Source organism: Sinocyclocheilus anshuiensis, unplaced genomic scaffold (assembly GCF_001515605.1).
Source record: "Sinocyclocheilus anshuiensis isolate Anshui unplaced genomic scaffold, SAMN03320099.WGS_v1.1 scaffold1189, whole genome shotgun sequence".
NCBI classification, from domain to species: domain Eukaryota; kingdom Metazoa; phylum Chordata; class Actinopteri; order Cypriniformes; family Cyprinidae; genus Sinocyclocheilus; species Sinocyclocheilus anshuiensis.
Genome location: NW_015552686.1, coordinates 380,860 through 406,302, shown reverse-complemented (window position 1 = coordinate 406,302; position 25,443 = coordinate 380,860). Strand labels below are relative to the sequence as shown.

At 35.7% G+C, this 25,443-nt stretch overlaps 1 protein-coding gene across 7 annotated transcripts in view; it reads right to left on the bottom strand.

Moving 5' to 3' along the window:
- The window catches only part of LOC107667613 (kelch-like protein 29), a 298,485-nt gene that overhangs the window by 57,649 nt on the left and 215,393 nt on the right, over positions 1–25,443 (bottom strand). For all 7 annotated transcript variants that reach the window (XM_016459326.1, XM_016459320.1, XM_016459325.1 and 4 more), the window contains 2 exons: positions 15,269–15,465; positions 10,770–11,029 (listed from right to left, as the gene is read on the bottom strand). In XM_016459326.1, the coding sequence (XP_016314812.1) occupies positions 10,770–11,029; positions 15,269–15,465 (457 nt within the window). The remainder of the gene's footprint in view (positions 1–10,769; positions 11,030–15,268; positions 15,466–25,443) is intronic.

Genomic DNA, 25,443 nt, shown 5'->3' with positions numbered 1-25,443 from the left:
TCCATCCATCCATCTATCCATCTATCTATCTATCTATCTATCTATCTATCTATCTATCTATCTATCTATCCATCCGTATATGTATGTATGTATGATAAAACTTGATTTTTTTTGCAATGGTGAAACAATACACATTTCACCTAAGATCTTGAACATGAACACAGTGCATGGTTAAAATGCACAGCTTCTTTCAAAAGTCAATTAGCAGACACTTCTATCTGAAATGACTTGCAGTTCACTTGTTAACGGAGAGGTTAAGTGTCTTGCTTAAGGGCACAATAGTGATCGCTCATCTCTTACTCCTTGCAGAGATCGAACCAGCAAATTTCCACCTCCACACCACAGCACTTAAAGAAGTTTTATGCATTCGCTCGACTCATTCAATATGCAAGAGGTATTGGCTTACTGGTGAGACACTGCACGGTATCTCACCTTCCCGTCCCAGACACAATACTTACACACCTCAGCGGCCACATTAAACCTGCATACGCAACATCAGCTCCAAAAGAACAAAAGAAGTGAACGCATCAGAGCACAACACACACAGTGATGCACACTGACTCTCATGTCAGGGCTAATCAGTCTGACGGCTCGCTGGGCTACAATGACAGAGTCTAGGTGTGAACCTGCTGGGGGGCATTCAGTGATAAGAAGCGCACATGGAGCATTTTCCACTTCCTGCTGTCTGCTGGGCAGCAGGAAGCAGCATCTGGGTGTCTATTGCTCTGTTCCGAAACGTAAAGAGCTGTCTGCCTAGACAGCATCCTAACAACCTCATATGGAACCTCATAAATGACTGATTTGAAACTCTTTAAATTGGCACCAACGCTGTGTGCCTCACAATAGCACTCCACATGAGACACGACACACTATTGATTCCAATACAAGCTGCTATGCTAACACTGCAATACTCAAATCAGCATATTAATAATACACAGCATGCACAAACTCTACACTCTTGAGAAATAAAGGTTTCAAAGGAGGTTTTCACGGTGCTGTCATAGAAGAATCATTTTGGGCTCCTCTAAGAACCTTCTTCCACTACAAGGAACCTTTTGTATAATGGAATGATTCCATGGACGTTAAAGGATCTTCATGAAACCACAGATGCAAAAGAACCTTTATTTTTTAAAAGCATAGGTAAACATTTATTCATCAGTATTTTTCTCACTTTGTCTTCAATCTTGGATTTTCACTTTTCTCTTGTTTTCCAGCACAAATATATAAACATTCTTAAATCAAGACACAATTACTTAAGCAAAATGACATAAGAAGTCTTGTTTTCTGAAAAAAAAAAGTATTAAAATTAAGCAATTTTATGCTTAAAATAAAAAAATAAAATAGCCAATATAAAGATGAGGAAAGATGTATTGTATTAAAATGATCAAAAATAATATTTCCTCAAATATTCCAAAATATTTTCTAATAAATATACATATGTACTAATTCTACAGACTTTAGTTTCAGTGATAGATACACACACTCACACAAAATTGTCAAACAAAAAAATTTCCCCTTTACATTAGGTTTATTTTTGTTCCCTTATTGGGAAATATTTCTTTTTATTTTAAGCATAAAGTCACAATCTTTTTTTTTTTTTTCAGAAAACAAAACATTTACATTTATATGTAAATTTACATTATGCATTTAGCAAGTGGCTTACAAAAGGCTTAATTACAACAAATGCCTAATATCTTAAGTATTTTGCTCCTTAAGTAAATGTATCTTGATTTAAGAATGATTAGAAATAGGGATGCACAATATTATCGGACCAATATCGGAATCGTTCGATAATGGCTTTAAATGTTAATATCAGCATCGGCCTGATGTGAAAAATTATGCCGATATGTCTTGCCGATAAGAGGAATATATTAACTCACATGTGCTCAGGGTGTGCTAGCGATTAGATCACGTCAACAGTGCGATTAGATCAGGTCAGCATTGTGGCTCATTCTTGAAACAAAGTTTTGCCTGAATGGTGATTAGATTCACTGCTTTGGATCGCTGCATTTAAACTGAGAAAGCATGTACAGAATGACGTGTTCGGTGTGTGATAAAGTAAAAAGTAATAGAACATGCAGTGGCAGCCTCCCCCGGGTCCTAATGCCCGCTCAGTAAGGAGTTTCAATTCCGTAGGGGGCGCTGTTGGCCTACTTCTAATAAAATGAAAGCAAAATACACAAATAATATTTAGACTGTGTTTCTGATTAAATAAAGCAGTAATTGATGCCATAAAATCATGAGTATGTTTTGATTTAAAGGTCAGAGGCTTACATGAAAAAAAAAATCACGGACATGACACTTAAATTAAATAATTTTATATACTGATTTATTCATTAATGTGTAATTTGTTATTTTTTTAAACAAATTATGAGCTCTAAAAGATTTTGAGCTCTTTTGCTTTAGACCATCTACAAATGTTAAATCTTAAAATAAAATGTTAAGGTTACCACTGCATCTTTCTGAAAAAAAAATGCGGTGATTAATATATAGTTTATTTATAGTTATTTTCAAATCTTCAATGTACTGTCATTATAAAAGAACTTTATTATTGTTTATTTAATTATAACAAATAAGTTCTTCTTAAAAACTAACCAAAATTAAAAATAAGTATATATCGGTATCGGCATCGGCCAAAATGAGTTGAAAATTATCGGCATATCGGATATCGGCAAAAATCCAATATCGTGCATCCCTAATTAGAATGTTCAAGACAAAATTACTGAACAGAAAAAAAATCTCTCTTTTTTTTGGCAGTGTACATAAAATTCGGCCAAAACAATGAATCTTAAGTGCCGATGCTTTTCCAAAAGCCTTTGAGTCAGGAGCGTTGAGTCTGTTGTCTGAAAACACTGCCTCCACAGGCAGCTCAGGTTTAGAAACAGAGCAAATGTGTGTGAGAGGCCTCATGTTGTTTTTATGCAGAAGATACCGAGTGTGGAGAAACTTTATTTAGTCTCCCTTAAATATAACATCAGCCAGGCAGTAAGAAATGAGCCACTGAAATATTCTCTCAAACACAAAACAGAGGAGTTCAGCCGGGGGGTATCCCTTCCTGAGAGAAAGAAAGAGAGACAGAGAGAAACACAAGGCAAGAGAGGGAAAACTCTGTGCGCATTGAAGCGAGATTCAGCTTTTGAAAGAGTGAGCACAACAGAGATGTATGCATAGGAGCCGAAGCTGACTCACCGTCTCAACAAAGCGCAACAGTGGCTGGCCGTTTTCTCAGCAGTCTGGGTTCCTCAAGCATTTTTCTCATTCATTTCCTTCATACTGCAGGCATTTCAAAAATGCTTTTAAATAAATAGTTTTAAGACGTGAACCAAACCAACTAGCACTGAGATTTACAGTCCTGCATTGATGCACAAAAAAGAGGCATGTAGGAATTTAAAAAGACATTGCAATGTAAAACTGTTGACTTACGGTGATTCAAATCAATATATTTGAAGTTTACACTAAAAAGACTACATTTCATTGTAACAAGACAAAACTGATTTTCACATTGTATTGCATTTACACAGCGAACTGAAGTAATAAACATGCTTTGGGAAATGTGATTCATTTTAGTGCATCGATTCATTCAAATGATTCATGTACTGTAAATGAACCAGTTAAAAAAACTATTCACAGATTTATTGCTATGTGCTACTGTGATTAAATATTTAGTACACAAAATCCTGCAGTTCCTCACTATGTTTTAACTCAACTTAGTGTGTTTTTACATTTATTAGTAAATGAATTGTAAATGAAATTCTGACTAATTGATAAATAAATAGTGCTCTGATATAATATGTATATGTACATGTATAATAATATAATATGTTTATATGTACAGTATATAACACACAGAGATATCTGCCCAGAAATTAATTGGTGATTCATTTTTAAAACTGATTAATTTATATGAATCATCCAACTTATTTTTTAAAAGCTATGAACAAACAAAGAACCCTGTTAGGCATTGTCAAATGAATCATAAATGATGGCACAATATCAAACTATTGGCTTATGGTAAATAAAATATTTGAAGTTTACAGTAAAATAGTACTTTTTCAGTAAAACACGATTTTATTTCCAACAACATAACATGTTTTATTTCCCTGTAACATAACAAAACACTGCTTTGACACTGTATTGAATGCTAAATGTTACATGCATGGCAAAATGAAATAATTAATTAATTAAACATAATCCATACATGTAAATGAACAACATTAGTTTCTAGGTAGGTATTTCTGTGCTTCTTTCTTGTAAAGAAATATTTAGTATACCAAATACTGTTGTCCCTGACAATGTTTTAATTCAAATTAGGGTGTTTCTACTTTTATCAATGCATAAATAATTAAATAATTCAATTTAAATTGAAATGCTGTCTTATTGAGATTTGCTTTTTGTGTGGTAGATTTGCAGTAAATGTGTGGTCTGTCACTCTAATTGAGACTCACTTTTGCGCTGTCAATCTATAGTTGAATTTTGGTTTTGTGGTAGATAAATAAATATAAAAATAAACCACCTATAGTACAAATTGCAGTGTAGATACTTCTTCAAAACAGCAGCTTGAGAACTTTAAATATTCACTTTCAATGTAGCTCCTCCATCACTCATTATACAGGCTGTTTTTTCTTTCTACTGTACATTTAAGACAGCAAATACATTTATAATACACAGAGATATGTGGCCAGAAATTAACTGGTAAATTGCTTATTTATATGAATCATTCAAATGATCTGACTCACTGAAATGAATCAAACTTCCCAGTTCAACATAATGAGTGTGTTTGATTATTGGAGGCATGAGTGAACGAATGATCCCATTAAGTTCATTAATTATAAGTAATAATTAAACATGCTTTGGGAATATCTGCCCAGAAATTTATTTAAGAACATTTTTTTGAACTGATTCATGTATATCCAACATATTCACTAAAATGAGTCAAACGTCCCAGTGCAACATAATGAGAGAGTTTAGAAGAGCGTGTTTGGTTATCGACTAACACCTTTGCGTTGTAAACTTTAGAGTACGTCTGCATAGTAGATTGAACTCTTATTTCCACCCAGCCAGAAAGATCCAGGTATTTTATGATGCGAAATTAAGCACAGATCAATAACATCAAAATAAACAGACCAATAACCACCCAGCACATTTGATCTGCAAACGATAATAAACTCCTGCACTTCTCTGCTATATATTCACTTTACAGTTTTAATTTAGACTAAATGGTCATCGTGAATCGGTAATAGTCCAGCCGCCACGTCTTTATACTAGGACTGAATGAGGGGTGAGATTGAAGTCCTGAGTAACATCTGCAAACTCAAGAAGTTCTGATCTCATTAAAAGGCTGAAATGGTAAGATTCTCCTCTATGCCCTCAAGTCAAACATGACCCCGGCAGCTAATGAGTACTGCCTGCCAGGCCCAAGCATCAACGCCACCACATCCATTGTTATTTTCTGACTGCTGAATTAGATATCCCTGCCGAGGGTGAATGCAGATTGCCCCCTTGTGCAAAAACCATCATTAGGCATTCTTTTCAGCTGCATATTAGTTCTCTCCTCAAAGGAGATGCAATTAATCAACTTTGTCAGCCGGCCTCACCGGTGAATTCGTCCGGGGCGTTTCTTTAATGGTTCCGCTGCGCAGGGCTTGGCAGGATTGTACAGCTCTAATTGACAGCGTGTGGGCCGGGCTCCGGACGTGTCGTGGAAAGGGTTTGGATTTTGACTTGTGCTCTGCAGGACAAGGGCCTGATCTTTGGCGTCTCCAGAGTCATGCTGTTAGCAATCTGGGGAAGTTTAGTCTGCGTTTGAGTGACAGTGTGACTGCTGCTTGGTCCCGGCAGGTGGACGCGTGGCACTGAGGCCAAGGTTTATCAAAGCTGATTTTGATATTTGAGTCACTGGAGGCGGTCAGACTATGAAGACTGCTTTCTCTTTTGAACAATTGAATCTCGGGCTACGCTATTAGACTGTCTGAAGCATATTGGACGCAGAACAAAAGAGCACAATTACTGGGAATCAGTTACAACCGGTGCTTCCAATAAGAAAGGACATAAGGACAATGAATAAAATGGTGGGGCACATTAGAAACTTCATCAGCCTGGATTATGCATATAATGTAGTTGATGTAATGTTTGCCCAGTAATTGTAATTTACTGATAGTAATCAGATTGCCATAATTAATAGATTTGGAGGAGAGTAGGCAGCTAAATTGAGTGACTCATATGTTCAATGGAGTGCAACAGTTACTGCCTACTGTTAAAGCCACCTTGGATCTGAATAGAATAGAATAGAATAGAATAGAATAGAATAGAATAGAATAAAATAAAAAAGTAAAGTAAAATAAAATAAAATAAAGACAAATTACTCAAAGTCTTTAACAAGTGAATGAAGATGAAGCATTGCAAGTGATGTAATCAAATTAAACTATTGATTTAAAGTTGTTTATAAATATAGAAAAATATTTTCATTATAATCAAAATATAATCAAATTCTAATCAAATAGATACAAATATACACTAATGTTCAAAAGTTTGAGGTCGATAAAATTTGAAAATGCTTTTGAAAGAAGTCTCACAGAAGGACAAAAGAAGTCTGTTTTCTAATTAAACATATTTAAAAATATAATTTATGGCATTACTTCAGTCTTCACATGATCACATGATCCTTCAGTAATCACTAATATGCTGTTTTGCTGCTCAACAAACATTTATTATTCTTATTCTTATAACAGCATTAGAAATCAAATAGCAGTAGAAATATAAATATTTTGTAACATTATAAATGTCTTCACGGTCAATTCTGATCAATTTAATGAATCCTTGCTTAATAAAAAGAATTAATTTCTTCAAAAGAAAAAACAAAAACCCTGAAACGTACTGACCCCAAACTTTTCAATGTACACTTTAAAATATACATTGAAAAGTGTATGTATAGTGTACAAGTAGTTGGAGAATGTGGGGAGACTGATTCGATTGTGTTATTCATTGGATCGTTCCTTTCATAATTCATGGGTAGCTTAGACCTTCACTAGGAACTGCACTGCTAAACACAATTTAAAAAAAAAGTTATTGAGATATAAAAATAGAAATTAAAGCATAATATTGGCTCCAACAGAAGCATCGATTAACAACTTCAAGAGCTCACTGTAGTGTTAAAAATAAATTCTACTACGGAAGAAATAAATGGGATTTTTGTCAAGCAAATGGACCAAGCAAAATAAAAGCTCTTAAAATATTATAATTATGGCACCAAGAAGTGAAGGAAATGATTTATAAAACATCTAAATGGTTGCCTTCCTGTCAATTTTTAGTCATAATGATCTGCAAAGTGGACTGCATTTATGATGACAGTCAAAAGTCTGGTTGCGTGAGACTAGATCTGTGTGTTCTGAATGCTTCAGTAAACCCGGCTGATCTTTCACACTCATTAAGCAAGTGATAAAACAAGTGGCTAGTACTTTTATCCCTCTGAATGGCATATTCTCAATCCAATTTCTTCCCACAGTCTCTCACACACCAATCCAGATCAGAATGAGTCACCATAAATCACCCAGTCCATCTAGATGTATGGCTACTGGACCAAGGACAAAGTAAGGATCATTTACTAACATTAGGACAGGGCTGATCATTCACATCTCATGCAGGAGCTCGGCGCTGGTCCCAGGTGTGCCGTAAGAGACTCTATTTAAAGCTGGGCTCCTTCCCCAGCGGCTCGCGCGGGCCCTTGTGTTACAAGCACATAAAAAGCATGTTGACTCACTGTAATAAACTAATGCAAATTGAGCAGCGGCGTGAAGGATTGCACAATAAAGATCCATACATCACTGCGCACGGAGGTCTGGCGGCTGCACGCAGCCCACATGTGCAACCCGCTAATATACCACTAATTTACCATGAAGCATAAACGTTGTTATTTTTTCATTATCTATACTTTCGGCCAAAAACGATCCCCGTCTCGGACCGCCGAGACGCTCTCACAAACAAACGTTTATTGCTCAGAGCAACAACAAACATTTGCCTTTGCGTTTGTGCATCGACTGTGACAATTGGAGCTGATATATCCTTAGGAAATGTCAGTGGATTCAATCAAAACCCTTCCATCGGAGTCTGGAAGGGGGTGAAATTTAGAAAGAGAGAGAGAGATGGAGAGAAAGATTGTGAAAAATGCATCTGTGGTTCAGTGTTCCAGAGCTGTTTATGAACTCTGCGCAGTCGCGGGCCGTTTTATAACGGAGAGAAACCTGTGGCGGTGCATGAGGGGGTTTTTAAGCAGCAGCACTGTCACACATGGCTCATCCATTTCAGACAGTCACTGCACCCCATCAGTGCTCCAAAGGGTCTAGTGTCATGCCACACGGCCCCTGATTATCTGATCTCGGCCCTCGACTTCTGCACGGCTCTCTGCTCCGCTCTCTCTTATTTATGTTTGCTGCGACTTGCCTGAACGTATTCTTCAGGGTAACAGAAATAGCAGTGCAAGACCAGCAAAATGGTGTTGACCTCTTGTTCTCGGGGCTCCGGGAAGCCAAAACTTCTTCAATGTGAAGTGAGATTTGAGGAGGCCCTATTGAATTGTCTAGCCCACCGCAGACAGGTCTTTAGATCCATAAAGAAACAAAGGCACTTCAGGGAGCCTGAACTCTTGCTGTGTCTCAAAAAGAGGCAAAATTCAGCTTTCAGACAAAACTACCAAACAGAAAGCAGTCACAGTGCTAAATAAAACAGTTTTAAAGATTCAATGTGAAAAACAGACACTAAAAATTCATTAAGAACAGACTTTGAGAATTTATGAGACCACTTTTTTTTATTTTGAAAGATGTATGCTGTATGCTGGGTCAAAAATACAAGACATGTTTTTATCAGACTACACTTATTGTGTTGTATGTTGTTGATTCACTAAAACATGTTCCTAAGAGTCATTCATTTGGGAAACAGACTACATGTATAGGGTTAGATTTGTTGCTTATTTCCAAACAAATTGTCACAAACACAACTCCACCTGGCATTCATTTGTGGATTACAATCATTTATGATTCAATAAAAAGAATCAGCTCAAAAGAGTCATTCATTGAGGAACTAGACAACAGAGTTTGTGCTATGTTTGAATCACTAAAAAGAACTGTTTCATAAGAGTCATTCATTCAGGAATAGGACACTATGTTTTTGATGTATTAACTAAACAGGTTTAAACAGTAATTCGCACAAGAATCAGAATACAATGGTCACTCCGTATGTTTGGACTGATAACATGTTTTTAAAAAGAACCAGCTTATCATTAATTCGGATATCAGAATAGATCGTTTTACTATGATTTTGATTCACTAAAACGAATCGGCTCATGAGAGTCAGTTGTTCAGGAATCAGACTACATGTGTCATGCTGTATGTTTTTGATTGATTCACTAAAAAGAATCGGCTCATGAGAGTCAGTTGTTCAGGAATCAGACTACATGTGTCATGCTGTATGTTTTTGATTGATTCACTAAAAAGAATCGGCTCATGAGAGTCAGTTGTTCAGGAATCAGACTACATGTGTCATGCTGTATGTTTTTGATTGATTCACTAAAAAGAATCGGCTCATGAGAGTCAGTTGTTCAGGAATCAGACTACATGTGTCATGCTGTATGTTTTTGATTGATTCACTGAAAAGAATCATTTGTTTGGGAACTGGAGACATTCATTTATTCAGGAATCAGACTACACAGTTTGTGCTGTTTTTGAATCACTAAAAAGAACTGTTTCATGATCATATTTGCGGTACGATTTCAGTTCTCTTACAAGAGTCTATTGTTCAAAATTGAGACTATATTGGTCATGCTTTATGTTTTTGATGGATTCACCTAAAAGTAAAGCTTCATAAGTATAATTTGTTCAGGAATCAGATTATAATGGTTGTGCTGTAGGTTTTTCATTTGGTTAAAAAGAAAAATGAGTCATTTTGAGACTACACAGTTCACCTTATATGTATCTGATTCACTAAAAAGAACCAGTTCAAAAGAGTCATTAATTCAGCAATCACATCACACTGAAATGAATCAGTTCATAAGATTCATTAATCCAAGAATTGTACTACAGTGGTTCAGCTGTATGTTTATGATTCACTAAAAAAGAACCAGCTAATTAAAGGACGTTTGTGTTGAAAAGACATAAAAGTAAGTAATGACCGATACTGTATTTTCATTGTTTAATTTAAAGGGATAGTTCACCCAATAATGCAAAATTCTGTCTCATGTCGCTCCAAACCGGTATGAACGTCTTTCTTCTGTTAAACATAGAAGATGATATTTTGAAGAACGTGGGTAACCAAACAGTTGACGGTAGCCATTGACTTCCATGGTATTTGTTCTATACTATGGAACTCAATGTCTACTGTCAACTGTTTGATTACTCACATTCTTCAAAATACTATTTTCATTTTTGGATGTACTATCCCTATAGACCAGCAGTGGCGAACTCCGGTCCTGAAGAGCCGCAGCCCTGCAGAGTACAGCTCCAACCCTAATTAAAACTCACCTGCCTGTAGCTTTCTAGTAACCCTTCAGACCTTGATTAGCTTGTTCAGGTGTGTTTGATTAGGGCTGAAGCAAAACTCTGCAGGGCTGCGGCTCTCCAGGACCGACGTTCGCCACCCCTGCTATAGACTATAGATTGGGATCCAAACGTTTGATCCAATGTTTCAATTGTCCAATGATATTTTTAGAGGACAAAATGTAGACAAGGCATAGATTTGAAGCAGCTTCTTCAACATGCACATGTGAACGTTGCTGATCTCACCTGCACTCTACCGACTGGGTCCTCCTTGATCCACTTGATGACGGTCTCATAAACCAGCTCCTCGGCCTTGGTGTTCAGGCTGTCATTGGACAGGTAGTTAATGAGGTCTTCTGTGGAGATGCTGAGGATCTCGTCTTGTCCTGCCACATCGGGGAAGTTCTGCAGGGCGAAGGCCTTGGCCATGTTGTGGAGCTCCGTGCAGCACATGGCCTCGGCCATGGCCAGAACCCCCAGGCAGTTTGCCGCAGTCAGCTGCTTTTCTGAAGAAGAGAACAAGAGAGGCGCTCACATCCATAAAAGATCACAGCACCGAGGGGATGAGGCTCTAGCAAAGCTATCTGTGCTGTATCTCTGGGAGGCTCCAGAGAAGGGCCCCTGCTTAAGGCGCTCCGGAGACAAACAACAGAACAAATCAACTGAGCTCAGAGCAGCGGGTTGGGACGCTGTCCTGTGGATTAGAATGGCAAGGTGAAGCTCATCTTTAGTCCCGCTAAGTCATTTGAGGTATTTGACCAAGCGGGTGCAAAGGTCCACATTTTTAACAAGGCAAGAGTCTTTTTGTAAGTGGAGAGCCCTATTTTACACCACAAGGGCTGAATATGAGTCCGTGGTGAATGAATCTAAGCCCGGATTGCCAGTCTGAGTGGTTTCTTAAGAGTCTCTTTCTAATTCAAATACGAAAAGCATAATAAGAAAAGCTAAAGTACACGTCTGTGGTGAAATACTAAAGATGTTAATTATATAAAAAAAAAAAACTAGTGTGCTTTTATACATAAATATACACAGCTCCGATCAAAGTTAAGGATAAATTAAATTGATCAAAGTTAATGGTAAAATCATTTCTAATGTAAACATTTCTATTTCAAATAAATGCGGTTCTTTTGAACTTTCCATTTATCAAAGAATTCTGAAAAAAAAACTGTTTTCAACTGATAAAAATAGAAAAATTTTTTTGAGCAGCAAATCAGCATATTATTTCTGAAAGATCATGTGACACTGAAGACTGGAGAAATGTTGTGATCAAAGTTAATGGTAAAATCATTTCTAATGTAAACATTTCTATTTCAAATAAATGCGGTTCTTTTTAACTTTCTATTTATCAAAGAATTCTGAAAAAAAAAACTGTTTTCAACTGATAAAAATATAAAAAGTTTTTTGAGCAGCAAATCAGCATATTATTTCTGAAAGATCATGTGACACTGAAGACTGGAGAAATATTGCTGAAAATTCAGCTTTACGTCACAGGAATAAATTACATTTTAAATTATATTCCAATAGAAAACAGTTATTTTCAATAGCAATAATATTTCATAATATTACCATTTTTACTGTATTTTGGATCAAATAAATTCAGCCTTTGTGAGCATAAGAGATTTCGGTAACACTTTACATAAAAAGTTTTTTGAGCAGCAAATCAGCATATTATTTCTGAAAGATCATGTGACACTGAAGACTGGAGAAATATTGCTGAAAATTCAGCTTTACGTCACAGGAATAAATTACATTTTAAATTATATTCCAATAGAAAACAGTTATTTTCAATTGCAATAATATTTCAGAATATTACCATTTTTACTGTATTTTGGATCAAATAAATTCAGCCTTTGTGAGCATAAGAGATTTTGGTAACACTTTACTTAAAGCCTTTATGTTTAAGGGTTATTAAAGGGTATAATGCATTATAATCATTCATAATGTGCATTTTAATACTTAATAAATAATTATAACCAAATTTAAAATGCATAGTGTAACAATTAATTGATAAGTGTATATACTGTATATAATACATTATACATAAAGGCTTTAAGTAAAGTGTTACCGAGATTTCTTTCAAAAACATTGACTTTATATATATATATATATATATATATAACTTAAAAAAAAAATCAAAATGTTCAGGCTTTTGAATGGAAGTGTATATATAATATGTCTGAATTATGTTTATTCATGAGCTTTTCTCACCAAACACTGAGATATATGAGAAAGAATGATACATTTAATTAATTAATCAGAATATAATGTAATTAACACTAAGCATTGTCAATCAATTAAAATGACAAAATATAAAAATATAAAATGCTATATAAATGTACAATTTTCAAAATGCATATTATATAATTGTAATTATATTAAATAAAATTGTATATATACAAATTTGAAAATAAATAAATAAGTTGGTACGTAACTGGCATTGAAACCCATGCTTGCTGCAATGCAAAACGCAAAATGCAAAAATACTTCCAAGACTGCAAACAACAAGGACAGCAGATCTAAATCAGTCCGTAACAGGCGCAGCCTGATCCGCACGAAACCCCCGTGACATCTGCAGTTCTTACACAACCCAATTTGTCTCCAATATAAAACAGAAGAGTACAAATTGTTGTAAAAATGGTTGAGTGAGCGCCTGGTGGAGGCAGATGGGCTTTTATTATGTCTGGGTCTTTGGAAGCTGGCCTGCAGCGCGCCATCGCCAATAAGCCAAACGGGCCACTCGTCTTCTTCCACTCTTAGAGGAAGGAAAAATTATTTTTTTAGGTGAGGTTTGTGCCACAGGCTGTAAATGGCATGCCGCAGACAGACCGCAGAGCGAGGTTTATGCCCAGCGCTGGCATGAGTTTATAGACACGCTCTGAAGTTTCTGAGTCGACGGTGCTGTGTGTGGCATTACAAACACATGGCCTGCACCTCGCTACCAATAGAACTTCAGCTGCTCTAACCTCTTTTTCTTAAACCTATTTTAAAGCACGCTCTGTTAATATGTGGTCCTTGAATTCCCAGACTGTGTGTTGTGTAGTTCGGCAAAACTGTGTTCCCCTCATTTCTACACACCCTCGCTGGACTTAATCAATTGTTTTGTACTTTGCAACTTTGACATGCAATCAGATTTTCTGCCCAAAGGCACAAACCAATCCTCAACCTGATGTTTCTGAATGCATTACACTGACTTTCATTTGTTGGGGTCTTACAGGCACTTGCAAACATACTGGAGCACTTCTGCAGACTAGAAAGAAACAAATCAATAGCTTTTGGTGGTATATCTTTACTGACCTTTTAAACCAGAAGTTTGACTTCGTCCACATTCTCGGTGCATATAGTATATCAATGGTATCACAAACCTCAGCAGCATGACTTTTTGATAAGGTAATATCATGGCTGAAGCTTTCTGAGATGTTCCACCAGCATTATATATGACTGTTTCTTCAAGTAAGAGCACTGAGTTGAGTTTTTATTTTTATTACAGATGATTTACAACAGTAATAACAGATTTCTTTTCTGTTTATTACAATGATGGTCACATTAAATATGTCCGGAAAACTTTTTTTTACTATGCCTTCATCATTTATTGTTGCCGTTTAACATTATTTTTAATTTTTCAAATGCCTTTTTATGCAAAGATTTTATTGTTTTAACCTGGTCCCAACCTTCAAATAGAGTTGCATATTTTAAGACTGGGACAAGGGTCAAACAACAAAATCATTTTTCAAAAGTTTGAATTTGGTAGGTGGTAAAAAAATGGAAAGAATTGAGGTTGAAAGTAGTCTCTTATGCTCACTCTGACTGCATTTATTTGATATAAAATACAGTAAAAACTGTAATATTGTGAAATATTTTTACAGTTTTAAAAATGTGTTTTCTATTTGAATATATATTAAAATTTAGGTTATTCCTGCGATTCAAAGCAATTTTCAGCATCATTACTCCAGTCTTCAGTGTCACACGATCCTTCAGAAGTCATACTAATATGCTGATTTGCTGTTCAAGAAACATTTATTATCAATGTTGAAAACAGTTGTGCTGCTTCATATTTTTGTAAAAACTGTATTTTTTAAGATTCTCTGATTAATATCAAGTTCAAAAGAACAGTATTTATGTGAAATATAAATATTCTGTAACATTATAAATGTCATTACTTTTGATAAATTTAATGTGTCCAAGCTGAATAAAAATATAAATTTAAGCTGAATAAAATATAAATATTAATTTGCATGTTGAATAGTAGTGTACATTTTATGACGGAAGAGCTTAATAAATAAAAGAAAAATCAAGGTAAATATCACCTGTGAACAGAATATATTTTATTGTGACATTTCCAATCTAATTTAGTGATATCATTTAAAAAGAGTAAAAAGATGATACATAAACATCTATGAAATTAGCTTTGGCAAGACAAAGGAGTCAGACATTTGTATCTCTAAATTGTGAGTTCTATACTCTCACTAGTTTAATTTGTAGTTTTGTCGTTTAAAAGTTCACGGGTTCAAAAGTGCTCATAGTTGAAGAAACACTGTACTTTCTCAGTCTACATTTTTCCTCTCCTCACTCTGCTGGTCATCTGAACCTCCTCTATATTTGGTATTGATTGGAATAATCAGTGCTGGATGAGATCGTGACATCGGGTTTGACATTTCAATGCAATTGTTCTCTGACCTGAAAGAATGCATCATACAGCTTGTACATGACTCCATCTGATGGATGCTGGGATCTTGTGAGTTCCGTACCTAAGAAAGACACACAGACTTTGCAGAAGGTGTTGAACTGAAACTTGTTGGCGGCCTCCAGCAGGGTTTTGGCGTTGGCCGAGTGGATGACCAGCGAGCCGGTGTAGACGAACTCCAGCAGCAGCTCCAGCACATCTGCACCGATGTTAGTCATCTTCAGCTCCAGCTTCTCTCCACTGCCCGTCTCTCTCGATGACCTGACCACGACCACACACACAGACCTGTCCCCAACCACACACACACACACACACACACACACACACACAGAGCTCATGACCACAGGGAAAGTCATACGACCACATCATGTTTCAAATAAATACAAAATCCATTACTGGATGCTTCTATCAAACGGCTGCCTTTTCCGGTTTGAAAGTGATTTTTTTAACTCCAATTCTGTAAGATTTTAAACATTATAATGTGTTTAAAAGTTAATAAAATGCATTTTGCCATCTCAAGGAAAATTAATGCATTTTAATTTATTTGGGGTTAGCATATGTGACCCTGGACCACAAAACCAGTCATAATTTTTAAAGCTGAATAAACAAGCTTTCCATTGCTGTACAAATATACCCCAGTGACTTAAGACTGGTTTTGTGCTCCAGGGACACATACGACATATAAGATGGACCCTTTTTAATAAACAAAACAAAAACATAAGATAAACAGATGCAAAAGAGGATTACAATAGGTCCTATTTATTTATTTGTTTGCTTATTCAAAAAAAAAAAAGTCTATTATATATTTTATTTTCAACATCTAATTTTATTTAATAATAAATTAAATTATTAATAATTAGCTATTAGTTCATCTGTATTAATAATTCGTTTAATAGTAATAATTATTTTGTATATATTTATATTTTTAAAATATACTTTAAAAGAAAATTAGCTTTTATAAAAAATATATTGTTAATATCCTTATATTTTAATTTAATTTAATTGTTTTTAATTATATGAATGAATTAACAAAAAATATGTTAAAAAGTTTATGTTCTTTTGCCTTTGAATAATTGTTTTTACAAATCAGGTAATTTTACTGTTTTCTAATTGTCAGTATTAATATAGTATGTGGTGATTAATACAGTTTGTATTGATTTTTCTTGGCAGGATCTTAGCTAAACTATGTTGTACTTAGATGGTTATATAATTTAAATGGGACTAAATAAATAAATTCATTCATTCATTTAAAAACAAACAAATAAATACAATTTTAAGCCTTTTACACTGAAAAACGATGTAGAAATAGTTTTCACTCAGAAATTTCTACTAAATTTCACAAACAGCTACAAAGAACTGCCACACGACACAATTAAATGTGAAATTTTGAAGTTTTGAAAAACGGAAATAGTATTGTCTTGTGAAAAATATTCAAATAATCTTTGTTTTATTTACAACTTGAAAAAAAAAAATGTTGTGCAGTGCTGATTAATACACTGTTCAACTAAAATAAATAAATAAATAAATATATATATATATATATATATATATATATATATACTAAAGACAAAATGCTAGCTTTTATTTCCATATATTCCAGTTTGTTTTCATCAAAATGTGCATGTTATATAGAAAGTAGAAACACGGCATTCATGACACAAAGATGGATTAAATAAAACACAAAAAATTCCGCAAAGTTAGATTTTTGTGAACGTGTTTCAACATGAATGTCTCTTATTAACACATAGTAAAATTTGGCACTAGTTTATTCACTAGAGCATCATTTCTCTTTTTCTATTATATATTTTTTTTTTACACACAAAAGGCATCCGTTTTGTAGAAGGACCCTACAGGAAAAGCATAAAGCATAGACTCAGTACAGTTTGTTTCTTGCATCTGAAATTAAACTCAATCTGAATGAAGGAAAGAAGTGAAACACTTTTTATGAAACATGAGCATGGCATGCTTTGAGGACGGGCGCAGGTGGCACACAAATGCACAGAGAGAATGACAGGGGGAAGAAAGACATGGAAGGAGAGGAGGACTGACACCGCAATCTGCCTGTCCACATGGAACTATCGCACAGGAAAGCAGCCGAGATGGAAGCGCTTCATTACATTACAGCACCCCGAGCACATCCACGGATCTGCATGTGAGACTCTCACAGTTACCTGCCCGCTCATGTCTTTCACATGCAGTCGTCCCGATCACTTCAAATGTGATCATTCCCAGGGGTGGATGGGAAATGTGAATAATGAGCAGCGTCAGTGGTTTTATGCTCTGAGAGGAACGATAATCCCCTGAAGGTCAAGGGCAGGAGGAGTGAAATTAATAGCCAAGCAGCCGTCGATTGTGTTTTAGTGTGGGCTGAAGATAGCACTGATGTGTACAGTCACCAGATAAGTGCCAAGCTACCGGACGGAAAGCCGATATACACGGAAAGGCCATTAAGGTGAAAATGAGGTGGTTTTCTCAGCCTGTGTGATAATCCACCCGCCGGTTTTCTACGAAACGGTCATATTTTCCTGCTAATTTATTGATTAAACCGCTGGGCATTCGACCTAGCTCTACAAATTGGCTTTAAACGCAATAGCGAGCTGTCTAAGTTTCATGCAACTCTGAAATCACGTTCCCACGGATCCCGCTGAGTGAAAACTGTCTGTAAAGTGATGCAATGCTGAAAAACATCAAGTGTCTAAATGCTACAGCATTCAAAACAAGCAGACAGGAATGCCGGTGTGTTGGAAAGCGAAACATTTCAGCACATTTTCACCTTCTTACATGGTTCTTGAACAGAAAACATTTTCTGGATAAACTGGCATTTTAGTCTGCAGCTGAATGCAGTGCATATTAAGACACAGCATCTGAATAAAACTGCTAATACTAAGTACTAATGACTTAATTTGAACATTTTTAGTAAACTGTTTACTTCTGTAAATCCACATCCGTGTGTCTAAAGCTTCTGGATTTTGCCTCATATCAAAACAAGTATAGATTTAAAGATTTAAAAATCAAACAACTTCACTATAGCCATAATCCAACAGAACGGTACAATTTACTTTATATAGCTATACTGACTAGCTACTTTGTTGATTAATAATAATATAATATAATGTCAAATTAAGACAATTATTGATTTATTTAATTCGTTTGCGTACAGAGGAAAATATAATATAATAATGAAATTCATTAGATTTAAGACGGAAAAATATTATCACAAAAACAACTTCAAGCCTTTTAATACTACACTGTCTGTACTAAATAAACAAATCAATAAAACAATAAAAATACAGAGAGCATATAAATATATAAAGTGTTTAGAAATGTCTTGCATTATAGCTATATTGACTAGTTTGTTGTTTAACAATGTAATAATATAATACAATATAATATAATATCAATAATACACTCTAAAAAATGCTGGGTTAAATATAACCCAGCGCTGGGTTAAAAAGGTACCCAAAAACCCCAAAAAACTTTTTGGGTTAAAAAGGTTAAAAAGTTTGTTCAAAACAACCCAACCGCTGGGTCAAAACAACCCAATAGCTGGGTTTGTCCCTTTTTAACCCAGCGCTGGGTTATATTTAACCCAGCATTTTTTAGAGTGTGTAATCAAATTATGACAAAGTCATTGTTTTTTTTATGAAATTCATTAAAGACAGACATATTTAATTTATTAAATATGATTGCAAAAACAACTTCAAGCTTTTTAGTACTACACTGTTAACAACAACAATAAAATAAAAGATACATGTACATATATAAAATATACATAAATATACAGAGTATATATAAAGTGTATAGAAATGTCTTGATAAATCTTGCAAAATAATGTTAGAGGCAAAACCCAAAAACGTTATAAAGTTCTCCTAAAAATGAATCATTTACGTTGTTCCAACAATAATTTTCTTTTTTATTAAACATAAACGGAGAAAAGTGTCTCTGTTATCCATACAAAGAAAACAGATAATGATTTCTACTATCAAGCTCCAAAAAGGTCTAAAAAGCATAAAAGTAGTCCATACGACTCGCTGCACTATATTTTCCGAGCCTTCTGAAGCCATACATTATAGCTTTTGTGATGAACACACCAAAACTAGCTGCCGGAGCTCTCAAAACTCATGGGCACTTATTCAATTCAAATCCCAATGCAAAATACAACCATAAATGTTATTAACAAAACGATTCCGGTATGTTTCTCTCAGAAAACTACTGCATGTCTTCGGAAGACTTGGAATATAGTGCAGTCAATTGGAGCAGTTTCACAGAGCCTGGCAGTTTAAATCATCCACTTTCCCTGTGACGAAAACAACGTTCCTTGCTGAAAACAAGCTCAGAGTTTCTGCCAAAGAAAGAAAATAAGACTGAGACATGGGGGGAGTAAACGACAAACTACGTCTCGAATGCGCGTCTGAGAGGATCCCATCGTCTTGCACTATAGGCTGCGTTTTAACCATAGACTGTATAAAAACATGGACGTAGTGTCCGTGATGGCAGCACGTCACCGCGCGTCACTCCCGGATAATCGAAAATGGGCAAAAAGGCAGGAGCTGGTTGCTGAAACCACCCCCGCCTAGCTCGACGGTGATGACAGCAGCGGCAATCCACCGGTCACTCAAATGGCCACGCCCTTAATTATGCAGAACTTTAAGGCTTAATATAATATAAACGGATGAGTTATAAAAAAATTCACCCCCCTCACAGTTGTCATGAAGGAAAAAATTAGCCATATAGACCAAAACCACTTTATGTACCAGGCTGTAAACATTTTTTTTTCTGCTGTAAAGTTGGGCATTTTAACATGGGGAGTCTATGGGATTGACTCCCTTTTGGAGCCAGCCTCTAGCGGCCAGTCGATGAATTGCAGTTTTAGTCACTTCCGTGTTGGTTTCACGAGAGAGACCGGAAGGTTGCCGCTTGGTTTTAACACAATACGTTTTGGCAACAATGACTTCGACGCCACACGTAACATGTTGAAGTCGACTAAAGGAAACGGAAGGAGCTGAGGACACGGTGAAGACGTGTGGGGGATGGTTGGAGTGAAGAAGACAGAGTCAGAGAGAGAGAAGAAAAAGTGAGACAAGGGGACGTTAGTTCTGCCACAGGAAGCCAGCAGCCATTCTTCAGGACCATGACTGGATCTTTCAGCGTGACCCCCCACCAAACCTAAACAAAGTCCCCCGTGGCCCTGTGCATGAACATAGGAGTGCGTAGGGTGTCATTAGTCTCGACTGATTGAGTACTTAGGGGGGAGAAGGACAACTCAAGAGGACAATGTGCAATTACGCCCCTGGAACTACAGCTGAAAAGATTAAGAAACGCCACTCCCTCCTGAAAAGCAAAAAAAGCCAGAGTTTGTTATTTTTGTCCTCTCTAATTGCCTTGGCGGTAGGTTTTAAGATAATAGAATGGGATGTAGTCCTGGGTTAAGTTATGGAGGTGATAGAGAAGAGAAAGGGAGGGGGGACAATAAGAACGGAAAAAGACAGAGGAAGAAATAAAACAAAAGCATGTTCATCAACCAGGTCAATTAGTGCAATCTGAATCGGCTGGAGTAGCAATTTGCTTTGTCTGAGCACTTTTATTATGGAAATCACTCTGGCTTTGGAGAGAGGTGCATATTTATGGAGCTGCTGATTGCAAGCGTTGTTTTTCAGCAAGATGGAGAGAGCGAGAGACCGCAAGCAAGGCAGAGAGAGAGAGAGAGAGAGAGAGAGACAGCATGTCTGTGAGAGATAGAGCAGAGAAAGTGTTTACAAAAATGAGCATCTATTATTTTTCTCACTTAAAGTGCCATTTTTTCAGCATTAGCAGCCGACATGAGGATGAGGATGATGGGAGATGGCCACATGGTGCATGTGTGTGCTAACGGAGATTATAAATTAGCTGGGCACGTCCAAAAAAACTGCTGGCCACTGTTGACTCTTAACACATTCAAACACACACACACACACGGAAAAAATAAATAAAAAATATCTGGAGCTCATTTTCTCTGTCCGTTGCCAGTAAGGCATGATTAAACATGAAAATAAAAAGCATGCTTGATTGACCATAATTATCCTCGTTCATGTATGTTTCCAGACAGAAATGGCTACAGCATCATGTTGGCATCCGAGGTATAGAGGAGTGGGGTAATTTCACTTAATAAAGTACACTGTGCATTATTTTTGTCACTTTTTTTGCATGTCAAAATTCATTTTCTATAAGCCAGGTAAAATAAATTTTACGCAAAAGCAAATGTATGCTGGTCTTCCAATAATTAATAAATAAACAAATATATTAAACAATAAAAAATATTAAATATGCAGTATACATAAATACAATACAGTGATGTATAATATCACTTTATATATATATATATATATACTGCATATTATACACCATTTTATTACATATTTTACAATTTTATATTAAAAACCGTATTTTAAGTCCTGCATATTTATTATACATATTAAAACTGTATTATTAAAATTATATGAAATTACAATAACTATTACAACTATATTAAAAATATATATCATTTTATAATATGTTTTGCAATTATATACATATTTTTAAGACCTGCATAAATTTGCAGCAAAATAAGACTTCAAGACTTAAGATTCGGGATTTGATTGTAAGGAAATCTGATTCAGATTTCTCTGGCTGTGCGTTACAGATCATTTCAGCTGACAGCAAACATCCTGCAATATAATTAGGAGTATTAGTTAGACCTCATTTCATCCCATTTCTGCTTGCCTACAGGACAACTAAAATATGATACAGCTTACCCCACTCTCTCCTATTTCGGCATAATACTGATTCAGTCTGGAAGAAAAATCTACAGATACGACCAAAAAGCATGACGGGAAAAGGGAATAAATTAAAAAAAAAAAGCCTTTTTAGAGGTTTGGAGAGAAAATAGTGCCACCAAATCATTACAGCATGAAATATGAATGAAGGAGCACACTGTGGAACTTCATTACTGTAAATAAACTTCAACCCTCCGCGCAAAAACAGCCAGAAAGTGACTTTCCTCTAGTGCAGGAGGTAATTGTGCCTTCATAGAAGTCGACTGTCACATCCCACGGGATTAATGATCTCCCACTGTTTTCTGAATGAAACCTTGCTACTTCCTCGCACTTGTAACACTACATCTACTGTAAAACAACTGCGCGGTCTTATATAAATAAATAAATCAGAGCGCGGTGTCAAAGCTACTTTAAGCTAGCCAGGTTTCACATTACGCACATACGCTGACGGCTTGCCACAGTTGCACTACCCATAAATTAAAGTGGCACCGAGCATACTTATTGAAAATCCGGAGGGGAAAATGGAATTACTGAGGGCAATCCGTCTCTGCGCTCCACGCGGCAGACGCTAAAGGGGAGGGTAATGGCTTTTTTTCCTGTGGCCGAGGGGAAGCGTGTGTGCACATTTAGGAGGTGCATTATATCCTTCAGGTGGCATGTTCTCTCCTGCGCCCCTCAGATTAGTTTAATGCGCGAGCGTAAAAATAGCATGTGGCTCAGGCAATAGCGAGGCGCAAATTTTCAGCCAAGAAAAGGAAACGTTGTTCAAACCCGTAAATAACGGCATGGTGAACTCATGCGATACGATAGACTAGATGCTTATATCAAATTGTGTAAATATGATTTAGAATTCTTCCAACCAAAATCATACTAATGTAACATCAACTGACACTAGATTTGCATAAAATTGAGAATTTGAAATGAATTGGCCACACCCTACAGGAAGCTGAATTGGTATGACAGGAAGTGGAATTTAATGAGTATCTACACTATAAAAGTGCTTTTTTAAGTCAATAAAACATTATTAGTGCACGTTTACAAGAAAATGCTATTTAGAGTGCTTCTCTTATCTCCCTCGCCTGTTTGAATGAGCAGCTGAAAATAGTAAAGCGCAGACATTTCAAAATAAGAGTCTTGGTGTATCATAAAATATGTTTATAAATTAAAGTCCCACATTATTTTAATTTAATTACATTACATTTCATTCCATTTAAATTAATTTAATTGAATATAATTTTTTTTTATATTTGATTTGATTTAATTTAATCAAATTTCATTCAATTTAATGTTATTTTGGTGACAAAATATTTCTGGAATTTAATTCAACAAACTCAGCGAGGAAAGAATTAGAAGTTCGTTCGTATCTATCTATCTATCTATCTATCTATCTATCTATCTATCTATCTATCTATCTATCTATCTATCTATCTATCTATCTATCTATCTATCTATCTATCTATCTATCTATCTATCTATCTATCTATCTATCTATCTATCTATCTATCTATCTATCTATCTATCTATCTATCTATCTATCTATCTATCTATCTATCTATCTATCTATCTATCTATCTATCTATCTATCCTTGATAACTTTTGCTTTCCTACGTATTTAAAAATTACAGATTAAATGTATCTGAATTTCAATTTATTTGAATTCTTTAAGAATTAGAAGTTCGTTCTTATCTATCTATCTATCTATCTATCTATCTATCTATCTATCTATCTATCTATCCTTGATAACTTTTGCTTTCCTACGTATTTAAAAATTACAGATTAAATGTATCTGAATTTCAATTTATTTGAATTCTTTAACCTTCACACATTGCATAATGAAACTTAAGGTCGGCCTGGACTTTATTATCTAACATTTTGCTCACACTAGACTTTGTGTCCTTTCATTTCCATTCATATGCATGCAAACATGGGAGAATGAAAACGTGTTCAGAAACATTTCATATTGACAATGTTTGATGAACTTTGGCCTGTAATTATTTTAACCTTGAACTTTGACCTGTAATTATTATATTTCAAAACTAACTAATAGAAAATCTAACTGTCACAGACTAAACTCTTGATTCAATACACGCAATAGAAACCTCAAAGCTACTATAAAATAGTACTAAAAACTGTACCTTTTCACATTTTTCAAACCCTTCCCTTTCACCACCTATCATTAAGAAACATCTTTTGCCAATCCAAACAATTCCCAGCCCCCATTTTCAGTCTTTTTCCTTTGGAAATACGCCATATCATGTTGACCTTAAGGAATTTGGCTTTAAGCTCGACGGGTTCATGCTCAGGTGAGGGTGACCCAGATCCTGGAGACGTACTGAGATCACAAATCTGCTCTTTTACTACTTTGCCCTTGAGCAAGGCACTTAACCCAAGGATGCTTCAGGGAAACTGTTCTTGTCATTAGCACGGTTTGGATGAAATGCATCTGTGAAATGGCAAAAACACTGGTAAACACTGACTATTCATGTATGTAAGTTACAGAAACAATAACATTTTCAGTGCAGGTCCCCTAAGCTGAGCTACAACAAAAAGCAGCACGTGATTTTGTGAAGCAATGAAATCCTCTATGAATTTCAGCGCCGGAGAGGCTAATCTGTGCACATCGTCTCCTTCAGTCTGATATCACCAAACAATCACCTCTGTCAAACGCAAGGTCAGTGGCAGCCGGATCTTAAAGGGACGCTTGTGTGCACACGACTACACAGGTCCGATGTCCGACTACACATTGTCCGATGACAATCGTATCTTTCCCTAAGCAGCGAGCTCCTCTGTCATCTAGAGTCCCTATAAGCGTTCTGATGAGTTGGCTGCTCAGGTTTTTCTGTAAGGCGACTGGAGTCTATCCAGAGTGCCTGCGCGAGAGTTTCTGCATTCAGTGGAATAGAAGCAGACAGGCGACTTTGAGACAGAAAGTGCAGGGACGACGAGTCCTGCCCACCGGACTGAGCTTATGAATTGTGAATGTGAAAATCTAGCAACTGTGCCAAGAACGAAGGGCATCTGAGGACAGTCACTCACAGCTCAGACTAGCTAATGTATAGTGAGTGTCAGGGAGACTAGCACGCTTAAAAACAGCCAAGCTACTAACTACATTTCTCAATATTGTGACAGCAGTGCAAAGGTTTACAAAAAGTTCAGTTTTTGTAGTAACTATATTTTGGAGGTAATTGTGCTAAGCTAAGCTATATTTTGTACTAAGCTATATTTTGGATAACTGTTGTATTTATGCTACACTGTTTTATCTAAGAACAGAAAGCTAATCAAATGAGATTGGATAGATTTTGTCCAAATACATTTCACATATTTTCTGCAGTAAAATAAATACAGAAAAATGCTACTGTTAATACATTTTCTTTAAATCAGCTGTATACATTAGGTCTGTTTGAGTGTTATTGCTTAAATTTAGTTGCTCAATTGTATTATATATATA